This window comes from Vairimorpha necatrix, chromosome 1 (genome assembly GCF_036630325.1).
Source record: "Vairimorpha necatrix chromosome 1, complete sequence".
Taxonomy (NCBI): Eukaryota; Fungi; Microsporidia; family Nosematidae; genus Vairimorpha; species Vairimorpha necatrix.
In genome coordinates this window covers 1567864-1582591 of record NC_088816.1, presented here as the reverse complement: position 1 = coordinate 1582591, position 14728 = coordinate 1567864, and the positions used below count along the sequence as shown (strand labels likewise).

The window sequence follows — 14728 nt, the reverse complement described above, 5'->3', positions numbered from 1 at the left end:
AACTGTCAAACATGTAGCCCTTGAGCTTTGTTACATAAATAATTTAAATTATTACATTGCCATATCGTTTTTATATATTCAAAATAATAATATTTTATCTTAAAAATATTTTTGTTTTAATCTAATTCTAATATATAGTATTTGTATTTTATTTATCACACTATATTTAAATTCAATGTGTTAAATATAATTGTAAGTTACAGGTTAAATGTATTACAATTTTATTCGTAACATCCTTGCGCTAAATTTTGAACTGGGTGATGTAATTATCTTTACTACTTTCTACCCTACTACTTAGCTCTCAAAATAAAGGAGCATTTTTATGAAAATTAGCCATCGGCTGCGCTTTACTCTTTCGCGTCTTACTATGTTTTCTTGTATTGGTCTTTACGGTACTTTATTTCCCTATTAAAAAAAAGATCTATGGGCATGAGATTTTTCTTTACACATGTCTTCCAAAAAATGGTACGGATTTTGTCCGTGTATCTCATTCTTCAAATTAAAATTGTCTTTTTTGATTTCTTTTTTTTTTAAATCTATTTGGATTTTCTTACACTGGTTGTTAGCCATCTTGCAGACACAGCTTTGAGTGTGAATAATAGGAATATCACTACGCTACATCTGGACATGTCTCATAGCATATATAATTTCCTCAATACTGTTTCTTCGCTACTCTTCTTGGCCCAACTACGTTTTCTCCTATCCGATTTCTTTGATTGATGCAATTCATTACATTCTTTTCGTTTTGACAACCAACCATCTCTATTCTATCATTACTGCATTTTTTTACGTTTCATGCCTTGACGGAATTTTTAACCTCTTCCTTTGTTTATGTTTAAGTTCGGTTATTTTTTATTCTCCACCATGTTAAAAATAATTGTAAGTTAAGAGTTGGATTTATTAAAAATATATATTCTCAGCACTCTGAAAATTATTTTCATAAGTTCTTATTTTAGGATTTAATAACTTTTTACACAAGATAGAAATGGTATAACATGCCATTATTATGCGTATATAATGCTTGGACAATATTTTATCCACTGATATATTACTTTGATCAAAAAATCTTGGTTTAATATACAATCGAGAATGTTTTAAAATACTTACAACTTTGTCATTTATAAGATGATACTATAATATACTTGTAAAAATTTATAAATACATGATATGTTGTTGATTCGAATTCACGTATTTACAACAACGACGATTACATTGATTTTTTTGTGAAAAATATAAAGATATTAGAACGTAACAAAGTATACAACAATTTAGTAAAATTAGATATTTATTTTTCTCTAAGATCTCACTCTTCTTTATCTTTTATTGTTTTTACTAAATCATCATGTAATGTTATTCCTGATTTATTTAAACTTTTTAATATGCCAATTTCACCTAATATGTTAACCATCCTTCTAAGAATTTTTTCGCAAGCATATTGTTTAAATGCTTCATTATTTAAACTATTTTCGATAAGTGAAACAGAAACTCTTGGTAAATCTCTTTCACAACTTCTTTTTGTATTTTTGTCAATAAAAGCACTCAATTCAGCAAAGAATGTAATCAAAATGTTATTATTATATTCGAGTAGAATATTTTTGTCATATTTATCTATAAATTTAATCAATTCGTGAGTTTCAATATCACCTATATAAATATTTGTTAGTTCTTCTCTTCCTCTTTCTCTTAAGTCATTTTCAAATTTAGTTCTTGTCTTTTCATCGTATAAATTTTCAATATTTGCATTTAGAGCTTCATTTTTCAAAGACATTAACTTTAATCTATGTATTTTTATATTTATTTTATTTAAGAGTGTCGTTATTTCAGATCCTTTAATCTTTATTTCTTCTTCGCTCATTTTTAGATGGCTAATGCTTTCGATAATATTTTTAATATTATAAAAATACTTTAAATTTTCTTTTTTAATGTCTTCTAAATGTTTTTCTAATATTTTTTTACTTACCGTATCGTAATTTTTAGTAACTTCATTTTCCCCGAGGCCCAAATTTGCGATCTCATTACTTTTTACGATATAATAATAATAATCAGCTGCAATGCATTCAGTCTTTTCTAAACCTGTAAACAATGCCGCAAATTTATATACAACCTTCCAAATATTTCTTTTATATATTTTTATATCCGCAAGACAATTTTTTATTAAATATTGATATGCTTTACACAAATTAATATTATCTTCGCTCGAGATAATGTTCATTGAATTTTCCTGCGACGGAACTAATTCAGTAATTCTTTTCAAAGTCCCAAATATTGGTTCATCGAATACCTCGTTTTTATTAATAAGCTCTTCAGCTTCTAGCAATAAACAGATTTTAATTAGATAGGTACTTGATGACTTATAGCCGCGCGAAAATATATCCTGTAGTGCTTCCAAGATTATTTGCCTTTCTGTTTTATTTCTCTGTTTTTTTCCTATTGTCAACTCAAGTTCGTTTTTATTAATTATATTCTGACAGTCTATAAGATATTTAAAAATAATATTCAGAACAGTGCTTGTTTTATCTAAAATTCTATTTAATAAATAAAGTACTTGATTATTATTACTCATCAACCTATAAAACAATTCTATGATATTTTCTTTCTCTTTCATTTGTTCTATTGCATAAATTTTTTTAAAAAATCCTTGAAATTGTAAATAAGTTTTTTCATAAATGAATAATTTAGTTTCACCTCTACCTACCTTCTTTCTTAAAATATATTTAAAATTATCAGTGTTAATATTAAGACATAATTTTTCACATTCTAAACCCATTTGTATTTTGTTTTCAAAAAATTCAATTTTATTGAGTTCACAAACTGAAAAGCGTGAAGGATGTAAGGAACCGATATCATCAGTAGAAACAAAAGCATACAAATCACAAAACAACCTACTAATCAGGTCATGACTTTCATCTTCATGTGGAGGCTCAAATTCTACCAGTGATAATATCAAATTTCTATCAAGTTCTTTAACATCTATTTCAAAACAATAATATATATTATCTAATTGAATACTAATAACTAAATAAATTCCTTCTGTATTTTCTTCAATATATAGCGGAATTTTATAATCGATCCGAACTCCGTATAATTCCAAATCATCTCTCAATACTTTGGTCATTCTATACCATAGAGAATCGATGCCAATTATATATTTATAAATGATATCAGGACGTATATGCATTTCTTTTCGTTCGTCATTTATTTTTTCTATCCGTTTGATAATTCTTTTATAGAATGCATTAGTTCTACAATTGTTTGGTCTGTATATTAATATTATAGCATCTGCTGCTTTTTTTTTGTATTTAATAAATAATTTTTCTTCGAATTTCTTTAAGATATTATCAATAGATTTGTTCTCCATATTCACAATCAAATATTCTGATTCTTCAAAATGCCAAGGAAAAGTTGTAATCTTAATTCCTGCTTTTATTGCATTTTTGCGAAGGTGAAAATTAAACATTACACATAAATATCTGCTTTCATTATTCAAAAAACAATAATCTCCTACTGCTATTTTATTTAAAAAAGCAGTTTTTAGATTATTATACACAATATCCGAACATTGTACAACTAAAAATGCTACAACAAATTTAATTATATCCATGGGGTTACACCGATTTTTTTAGATAGTAAAAAATTTTTAATTAAATTAAGTATTAATATTTTTTTTATTATTTAATATTTAGACATCCAAATTTTCAATGAATAATATTTCAATCTTTAGCAAAATTTTTGACAGGCAAAAAAATGTTTTTTATTTAAAACCCATCAGTTTAAATGTCAAAACAAATCCATGGGCTTAAGCAAACTACAGCCCCTTTTTAAGGGTGTTCATTTTATCGAATCTCAAAAACGAACTGCAAAAAAAAGGAGGAGCAAAGAAGAGCTAAAATCTCAAAGCACTTATGATATTAAAAAACAATAAATAAATAATTTATTGGGCTATTTTATAATTAATTTTAAATAGTGTTAGCATAGCTGTCCCCGGTATCGCTCATGGGATTCAGCTCTTCACAGAATTTTGTTTCTGTGGAATTATTAATGTTTTCCAACTTCACTTTTTCAGCTTCATTCCCATTTGCCGACATCACTCCTTTAACAGTTGCCATATTCGCTATTGCGCTTACAGCTCTATCCACTTCTTCTTCCACTGCATCTGATCGTATACTCGTCGTCGTTCCAAAAAAATGGACTCTAGAGCTTGATCGACAATAGACTGGATATATGCTTCCAGGTAGAGTTGGATTTTCAGCTTCCTGATATACTTTCTGTGATATTTGGTTATCACTCCATCCCATGTCATCACATAAGGAACTATTCTTGTCCGAAATTTATGTATTAGTCCCAGTTCATTTGCAAGAAGGTCATATTTTTTGAGTTTTTCATTCTCAACTATAGTAAGTCGATCCTGGTTGGTTATACCAACTTCAACTATTAAAATTTCTTTCTTCTTCTTGTCAAACACAAGAATATCAGGCTTATTATGGGTCACCTTTATATTAGTGGATATTCTCGTATCTACTCTTATTTCTGCACGATCATTTTCCATGATCTCTTGTACTGGATTAAAAACAATAAATGGTTAAGTTCTCGACTTACCCCCCCACCCCTAAAAAAAATAAAAAAAAATAAAAAAAGGGGATAAAATAAAAAAAAGGGGGAAAAATAAAAAAAAATAAAAAAACGTTTAATTCTCGACTTAACCCCCCTTACCCCCCCCCCCAAAAAAAAAAAAAAAAAAAAAAAACTATTCCACAATTGTAAAGTCTATTTCAGGAATAATATCATAAGCTACAATACTAAAATTACCTATTTGAAAAAATTCTAACATTTTATCTAATAGATTTTCACGATATATTAATTTGAATCTGTTAATGTAAATCTTTCTTACAAGATTCATAATAGTACCATGACTAGTTCCGCCTTTTCTTAGTTCTCTTTTAATAACCGACCACATTCCCTCTATAGTCTGAGTATGCGCACCAGTTATATTATCAACAAAATTTTGGCTGTGATTCACAGTCAAATGTAGATACTCATATTCTACACAGATTGTTTGAATATCACTATATCCACGCCAACAATCTGTCACAATTGTGGTCCCCGGAGCAATTTTTCTTGTAATTAATTCAACAAGAGTAGCTCTTGTTCTATTTTCTACGATCTCAAAGAAAAAAGAATTTGCATCCCCTCTCACAACGCCTCCAACTGCCCATACTTGATATTGAAGAACCCTTCCCGCATGGTTTTTACTTTTTACAAGTAAAGTTTCATCAATTTCAACAATACAACCGACGCCGCCAATCGTTTGATTGTTTATATATGTTGAATAAGAGACGTACACGGCGTTATTAAAACGCGTAAACCATCTTGATACCGTACATTTACCTATATCAAGTTCTAACGTGGCGGCCAAATTACTTGAACCCTTTACCCATTCGCAAAGCAATATTAAAAGATCCTCAATAGGCAATTTTGAGTTCTTAAAAACGCTTTGTTTCATTATGGTTCCTTTGTTAGAACATTTTTTACCATCACGTCTTGAATAACAACGATAGTTTTCAGTGTTGGTTCGATTTTGAGTCATTGGTATATTGCATTTATTGCACATAGGGACCCTCAAAATGTTTTTTTGCAATTAAAAATTGCATTAACTCATTTTTTTTATAGATGAGTTTTCTAAATTCTTTAATTCTCATTATGGGTCAAATTTTTTATTTTTTTTATTTTTTCCCCTTTTTTTATTTTTTCCCCTTTTTTTATTTTTTCCCCTTTTTTTTATTTTATCCCCTTTTTTTATTTTTTTTTATTTTTTTTAGGGGTGGGGGGGTAAGTCGAGAACTTAACCCAATAAATATAAATAAATATATATATATATATATATAGGGACTAATACATAAATCCCGGACAAGAATAGTTCCTTATGTAATGACATGGGATGGAGTGGTGACCAAATATCACAGAAAGTACATCAAGGAGCTAGAAATCCAACCCTACCTGGAAGCATATATCCAGTCTATTGTGATGAAGAAGACTCTAGAGTCCATCTCTTTGGAACGACGACGAGGATACGATCAGGAGGATGCAGGAGAAGAAGAAGTGGCTAGAGCTGTAAGCGCACTAGCGAATATGGCGACTGTTAAAGAAGTGGTGTCGGCAAAGGGGAATGAAGCTGCTAAAGTGAAGTTGGAAAACATTAATAATTCCACAGAAACCAAAGTCTGTGAAGAGCTGAATCCCATGAGCGATACCGGGGAAAGCTGTGCTATGAATATCTAAACATAATTGAAAATTAACTCAATAAATCTTTTATTTTTATATATATATTTATTTATGTACAAGATTATGTCTTAATTTGAGTTCTTACAATTATATAAATTAATAAGCATTTTTACTATTCTGATTTTTTAGAATTGGGGACCGAAACGCTCCACTCTGAGGGGTTTCTCTTTTTTTTGTAATTAAAAAACGAAGTGACGCAAAAAAGAGAAGCAATCATTACCACTCAAACTACTTGCAACTTTAAACATAAATACCAAATAAATATATATTTGTATAAAAAATTTAATTTTAAAAAAGAATATTTTTGAAACTATATAATTCTTAAGAATTCAACATATTTTGCATTTAATTTTTTCATTAAACAATCTGTCTAGATTGTAGAACAATTATTTAATTTTCCTTACATAAATGTTATTTATATTTTTTGGTTGTCATAACCTCGGGTGAGAAGTCCGAAACGAAGTTGTTGTTCTATGATTGAAAAAATAAATATATATTTATTTAAAGGGATAAGTTCATGATCTCGCTGTGGAGTCATGTTTGCTGATTGTCTGTCTGATAGTTTCTTCTCGTTTTTGCATGACCTTCTTTAATTATTTTTTATTTATAAAAAATATTTTCTAAAATTGAAAGGGAAGACATATTTAAGAATTAATTGTGGTGGATACCACATCGGATTTTAAAATGAGATTTAAGAAGAAAATCTTCTTTATTAATAAACCAAAAATTGAAAAAAAATATAAAGGGTGAGGTGGGGTACATTAGACCCCCCCCTTTTTAAAGCGCTTCAATTTTTTTTCAACCCCCAAAATTGAAGTGCAAAAAAAAAGAGGAGCAAGAAAGGGACAAAAATTTCTTGCCACTTTAAACATTAAAAATACAAAAATTAATATAAAACGGCTTAAAATTAAATTTTAAACCAAGATCTAAAAATAAAAAGTGTCTACTTAAAATTTTAAAATAAATTCATATTCATTTATTTTATGATAATTTTCATTTTTTTCCCTTTAAAAATGACAGAATTCTACAAGGACGTTGAGAAAATATTTATATCTACTTTAAATTCAAGGTTTTGTCTACTTTGTAGTGGGAACGTAGACAGACGTATAGAAATACAAATCAAATGAGATGTACAACAAAAAGTTGCAGAAAAAATAACGATATCAAAAAAGAAAGGTTTTAATAGATCTAAATTGCCATGGCTGATAATATGCCAAGTCATATTTCTTTTTGTTGAAATACGGCCATAAAAACAATTAAAAAATATATAGTTTTAGTCGAAAACCAATTTATAGAATTATCAAAAACTTTAGTAAGCATATAACTGGTAATAAAAAAAAATAGGAGGTCCAGGTATAATTGTAGAGATTGACGAATCTAAATTCGGAAAGAGAAAATACAACAATGGCCACAAAGATACGGCGTATGGGTACTTGGGATGGGAAAGGACGACGGAACGAGGCTTAGTCTTACTTAAAGTTTAAAATAGAAAAGCCATGACTCATGAAAGATTAATAAAAGAATATGTACTCCCGGAAGTATTAATTATACTGATTTTTTTAGCGGGTATATAAATTTAAATCAATTACGCTTATACGAACACCATACCGTTAACCGTTCCCTTGTTTTTATAAATTTAGAGAATGGTATTCATACTAACACAATTAAAGGAACATGGGCTGGTGTAAAAAGAGTAATTCCTGCAAGATATGGACTGAAAAAGATGTAAATCTATTTCTTTATCTGTTTACTTTTAAAATAAATAATCCTTACAATCCCCTCAAAAATATGATAAAAAGTGGTTTTGTATAATATATCTTGGTTTAAAACTTTATTTAAAGACGTTTTATATTATTATTTTGTATTTTATATGTTTAAAGTGGCAAGAAATTTTTATTCCTTTCTTGCTCCTCTTTTTTTTTGCACTTCAATTTTGGGGTTCGAAAAAAAATTGAAGCGCTTTAAAAAGGGGGTCTAATGTATCCTCCACCCTAAAAAGGGTAAATAAGGTACAATACCTTAAATAATTTTTATAACTAAATTTATAATATATTTATTTTTTTATTTTAATGTCATAAGTGCTTAGTAATTTTTGTCTCCTTCATGCTCCTGCTTTTTTGCACTTTGTTTTAGGGGTTCGAAAAAATAAAGTGAACATATTCAGAGAGGGGATTGTATTAGCATCTTTAGCCATAAGTGGCTATATATTTAGAGGGTAAAATTTAAGGATATAGTAATTCAGCTTAAAAGAAGTTTTCTTGTAAATTTATTAGCAATATATAACCGTATGTATTTTTAAACGTAAACAAATTTTAAGGGAAAATTATCAAAAATAAAAAAAATGAAAAATTGACAGCCATCATAAATTTAATGATTACTATTATATCTTTATTCAAAAATATGACATTTTAATGTACTTCTGAGTGCCTCGATCTAAATCTCACTATTTAATATTTATTATTCAAGAATGTGGCAATGAAAAGACAATATGATCTTAGTCTCGAATTATTTTATGCATATTAATGCTTTACAAATGATTTTCAAAATTTTTTTCCTGTCAAATATTTTAAAAAAAGATTTTTACATCTTGTTATGAACTGTAAAAATCTAAGAAAATTATTTTAAAAGTATTTCTCGTTGTTATCTATAAATTTAATCTTTAATAAATTCAAGTGTGATCTTGTTGTTATATATTGCTATTTTTAAAGCCCTATTATGTTTTTTATCATGTTTGTTTGCTTATATTTAACTTTCATTGATCATGGAAATCATATTATTGAATATTTGTCTGGTATTGTATCCATTTATTTAAAATATGCAGCATTAAGAAGGCATTTACGTATTGAAAATGAATCGAGAATAGAAATTAAAGAGCAAAATGTGAATGCGTTAAATATAGAATCTTTCAAAAGCGAAGTTGCAAGTGTAATCATTGATGATTTAAGTGAACCAAAGATATAGTATAAATATTATGTAAATATTAATTTTATAGAGGTTTTTCAACACGAAAAAGAATTTAAAAAAAATTCTGATACTGACGCAATTGAATTTAGAGAAAACAATACCATTAAAGTATTGGGTTTTATTAATCGTTCTGATACTGATGCAATTAAATTCAGAGAAAATAATAATAATAAAGAAGTAGAATTTAAAAAGAATTCTGGAACTGATGCAATTGAATTTAGAGAAAATAATAATAATAAAGAAGTAGAATTTAAAAAGAATTCTGGAACTGATGCAATTGAATTTAGCGAAAATAATACCAATAAAGAACTAGAATTTGAAAAGAATTTTGATACTAGTACAATTGAATTTCGAGAAAATAATACCAATAAAGAATTAGAATTTGATAAGAATTTTGATACTAGTACAATTGAATTTCGAGAAAACAATACCAAGACAGAATTATATGACAACAAAAAACCAGTTTTCCGTACTAAAGAGGATTGCAATCCTAGCAAGCTTGATATCAAACAGGAGATTTCGCAATCAAATCATGTTAATGAAGAAGATGCATCTTCTGATGATGGCGATACTAAGCGTAACCCTGTAATGTCTCCTTCTATGTTAATAACTGTTGTATTATTCATCATTATTCCATTTATAATTCTAGTTATGTATTATTCTTACAAATTATTTAAGATTAAACATACTAAAAATGCTATAAATGAATTATAAAAATGGTTTGATGAAAAGAATATAGCTTGCTTGTAAAAACATTAATAAATATTAAATCATTATTACGTAACATAGCATCGTAACTTTAATTATATTTATACATTCAGTTTAATTCACATATTAGTATAAACTGTACATTTTGACAAATACTTTTAACGACTTATCAAGTTTTTCAAGTAAGATTGTAAAATAATGAGCGACGGTTTCTGTTATAAAAACATATGTCATTAGTACATGAAAGAATTTAAAAACATAGTTTAGATCTTGTTACTTGCCTTCATACTTAAATGAGTAAGTAAAAATTAAAACTTTTTTTGGAATACAAAAAATGTGCTTTCTAGTAAAATGAATAATAAAGTAGATTTAACTCCAGTGGCCTTTTTATTTATGTGTAAAATGTAATCTTTTAATAATTTAAATTTTTCTATATTTTTCATGACAATGTAGTTCTTTGGTAGTCTTATTTCTATTTGTTTCTTTTTTAATTTTTTGGCTTAAATAAGACATTTTGGCTAAAATAGCATTAGTGTAAAAAAAATTTAAGGAATCAAAATTTTTAAAAAACTGTCCTTTTTTAAAAAAGAAAAGAAAAGGAAAACTTCAAAACTTAACTTGTATATAGAAATGTTATAAAATTAAGATATAATAAGTAAAAAAAATATTGACAACATAATTACTATAATAGTTTTTTGTATCTCGGCTTCAATTTTTTCTAATCATATAAAGATTCAAATATATATCTACAAGAAAATATATCTTACGCCCAGAGGTACAAAGACTTGCAAGATCTTTAATTCGCTTCTACAATGTTTGAATGGACACTTATTTCGAAATGTTTGACGGCGAATCACATCTTTATAATACCTATAATAATATTAAATAGCTATAAAGGCCTTCCATATATCTGAATAGTTGACGGATATAATACTTACATGTTTAAATAGGATCGAAAGCAATTATCCTTGTTTCTTCATATTTAAAATCGCGGAACATCATTTTTTTTGCTTTAGTTCTTTTAAAATCTCGAAACAAAAACCAAATACAAATCTGCTCGTATAAAATTTATTTTAACCAGTTGAAATTTAGTCTATATCTACAACAAATTAATGGCCTAAATCTGTCCTGGGGTATTCAAATGCCTATCATATATTTTTTTAAAAAACATTTCAAACATGTAACCTACAATTTGTTCGTTACAATCCAACACTTTTGAAATTTGAGTTACGTTAACCTAAAAGATATACAAAATAACATTTATAGATATATATATTCCATCTTACTATTAAAAAATAAAAAATTATTTCTAATTGAAAATCTCTGCTTGCTTTTTTAATAAAAAAATTTCAGTTATTCTTATTAGGTGTCTCAACTTTGTACATTTAGGTTTTTTTTTTAAAAATAGCTTTTTAAATCTTCAGCCTCTTCATTACTTATCCATCTCTTTTTTTGAAAAAAGGGGCAATTTTTTAAAAATTTTACCCCTGTTATTTTTTCTTACAGGTGCTGATTTTGTCCGTTGTTTTTTTATTTTTTTTGTATGCTATGATAAGATCTTGAATAAACGGAAACTAGAATAAAAAATAATATCACTTCGTTTTCTCTTCACGCAAAATAGCATGTGAGAGAAATGTTTTTTATAATGACGCATTTTTAATTAAAATCAAAATTACATAAGCCAAAATCAAAGTAACTATTGTAAAACACAGAAGAATTTCATTGATTATATTTTTGCTACTTATTTAGAATGAGGTTTTTATATTGCAAATTAACTAATACAATAATAATAAACATTTTTGAAACATCATCCATGGGATTGATTTTGATTGATCATAATAATAGAATTAAATACATTACATCATTTATGATTTTTAAAATGTTTTATTTGTAAAGTATATTCCAAGAATATATACAGACAATTAGTTCTGAGGCTATTTGTACATCATTTTAAATAGCTTTATAGATATAGTTCATATACTTTTATTTGTATAAGAACACAAGTTATCATAAACTTTAAAGTGTTTCGTTAATTGTATATATTTAGCTAATATCTTTAATGGTTAACTATTTAGAAAAGAGTCAATTTTTAATTTGTTAAGCTAAACTTTTTTCACAAATTCGTTATGATTAATCACTAAATTAATTTTTGAGTTTTAATTAAAAAGCAAGAAAAAAGTTTAAGATATTAAAAAATGTATAGTTTTCTTTTTTTTTGTTTTATCATAAATATCATAATAAAATTTATATTAATTTTATGAGATAAATATTCAATTTAAAAAAACCCAAATGTATTGGAAGCTTCAAATATTTATTGTTTGGGGACATTGTTGGCTATCACTATTTGTTGAGTATAAAGAAAATTATACATGTGATGTATATGTTGGTATTACAAGCTTTGCTAGCGGTCTAGAAAACCTGCGAATTACGCTTCTTAAAGACGAAGATTTTATTTCTGAGCGTCCAAATCGAGACGATTTACATGATAAAGTAAAACTATCGATGGCAAGTAATGAAAGCGACTTACATCTAGTAAATAGAGAAGAATATGAAAAAATCAAAGCAGCATCATCAAAATTCAATTCCTACGCATGCATTAGGAAATTTATTCTTAGTGTAAAATATTATAAATGTACAATTAACTTAGTGGATGGAAGAAAATATTTTTTTGGACTTCTTTTAGAAAGAGCGAATAATGGACCCAAAGATCTTTCTTACACACAATTATTTAATTTCGATGGTAAATTACATTTTGGGGTGCCATTCCTACTAAAGTCAGCAAAAAAACAAAATAATTTGAGCCAGAATAGTACAAATATAATTAATAATTCTGATTCGGAGAGTACTAATAGTTTGGATAATAGTAATAAGAATATTGAGCAAAATGATACTTTTGAAAATACTAAAGAAAATAAAAAACATCTGAATATAGAACCGAATGATAATCTTAAGAACGAAAAACTCGATGCTGATCTAAGTAACATAAGACCTGATGATAATCTTGATAACGAAACTTCTGATAAGAATTTAAATAACTCGGAAACCGACAAAACTTTATTGGACGAAACGCCCGATAAGATTCTAGGCAATTCGGAATCTAATAATAATCTTATAAACAAAATCTCAGATAAGAATGGCAACGTAGAACTGGATAATAATCAAGAGAAGGAAGAATATAGTGTAAATTCAAAAAATTCAGAAACTTTTGATAATCTTGCGAACAAAACTCCTGATATGAGCCTTGAGGACGAAACACCTGATAAGAACCTAAATTATTTGCAATCAGAACCTGATAAAAATCTTGATGACGAAACGCTTGATCAGAATCCAGGCAATTTAGGCCTCGAGAATGAAAAGTTTGAAAAGAAGCTTGATAACTCAGAATTTGATAATAATCTTGAGAATGAAAAGGCGGATAAGATTCTAAAAACCTCGATACCCGATAGTAAACACGACAATAATAACAATGATTCAAAAGACAATCCCAATGACAGAAATAACAAACCATATCTTTATTTGTTGTTATATGCCATTTTCATATTAATATTTGCTTTTTCGGTATTTTTGTTAAGAAAAATAAATAAAAATTAATACTTAGTTGTCTTTGTTTTCGTATATTACAAGTTAAAAACATTGTTACAGAGTTTTTAAAGTTAAATAAAAGTGATTTTTGATTTAACATATCTTAATATATCATTTTAAATATCTAATACAACGTAATAACATAAGTCAACAGCTATAGTGTTTAGTCTGTAGAGATTTAATTTTATTTATTTAACATTTCAGAAATTAATACAAAAAAATCAATTTAACTGAAAACTACATTTGATATTATAGCCATAAAATAATTTAGAGAATATATGTTGGGATAATTGTTAAAAGATAATAAATTAGATCTGCTTAAATAAATATTAGCTGAAACAAAATATTAAAACATTTATCAGATTATTATATAGTGCAATTTTAATAATTATAAATTTACATATAAATTAGATAATTTTAAAATTTGTAAAAACATATAAAAACTATACTAATAAATTTAGATCATGATTTAATACATACGATAATTTAAGTGTTTGATTCTTTATATTGTAGTTATGATCAAGATAGTAACAATATTTAAATTTCATACTGTAACTGTCAAACATTAATTGGAAATCATCAAAATTAACCCATCCTATAGATTTTTTCAAAATTTTTATTTATAATTCAAGTAAATTTCAAGCCTAATTACACATGTTTGTTTTTAGTTTTGTTACAGGATAAAGATCTAGTTACTGAGATCATCTTGTCATTACTATATTAGGATACTTATTTAAAGTATCTACTGTAAAATATTTATTATAAATATTAAATAAAAATTTTACATATCTAAAAATATTGTGAAAAGGAAGTATAAACTTTATTTAACAAGTTTCATTTGAAAAATTTGTTTTAAAAATTTTACAATACTTTCGACGGATATAGTATTTTGTAAATAATCATGATATATAAACTAATTTAAACTTAAGAATTTTTTCTAAATTTTATTTTTATTTTTGAACATAAATTCTTTCTTTTTTCATAAAATTCTCTTATTAGCGCAATAAAAATTGGCATTTTTACATTAGCTTTTGTAATAACGACACTGTTATTTTCTCTTATAAATTATTAATAATTTATATTTGACAGTTCCACACCTCGGAGACTGATTGTCGAACGCTAATTGAGACTAAGCGATTTTATTAAGAAAATAAAAATAAAAGTTTTGTGACAAAATCAAAAAAGATTTTAAAAT

The 14728-nt window shown here is 26.6% G+C and overlaps 1 protein-coding gene across 1 annotated transcript; it reads right to left on the bottom strand.

Annotated features, from left to right (window-relative positions):
• Positions 1–1303: 1303 nt before the first annotated feature.
• On the bottom strand, positions 1304–3601 carry VNE69_01409 (uncharacterized protein; the record flags this gene model as incomplete). Its single annotated transcript, XM_065472546.1, has 1 exon — positions 1304–3601. The coding sequence occupies one exon, from the start codon at positions 3599–3601 to the stop codon at positions 1304–1306; it is 2298 nt and encodes a 765-aa protein (XP_065328618.1).
• Positions 3602–14728: the final 11127 nt, after the last annotated feature.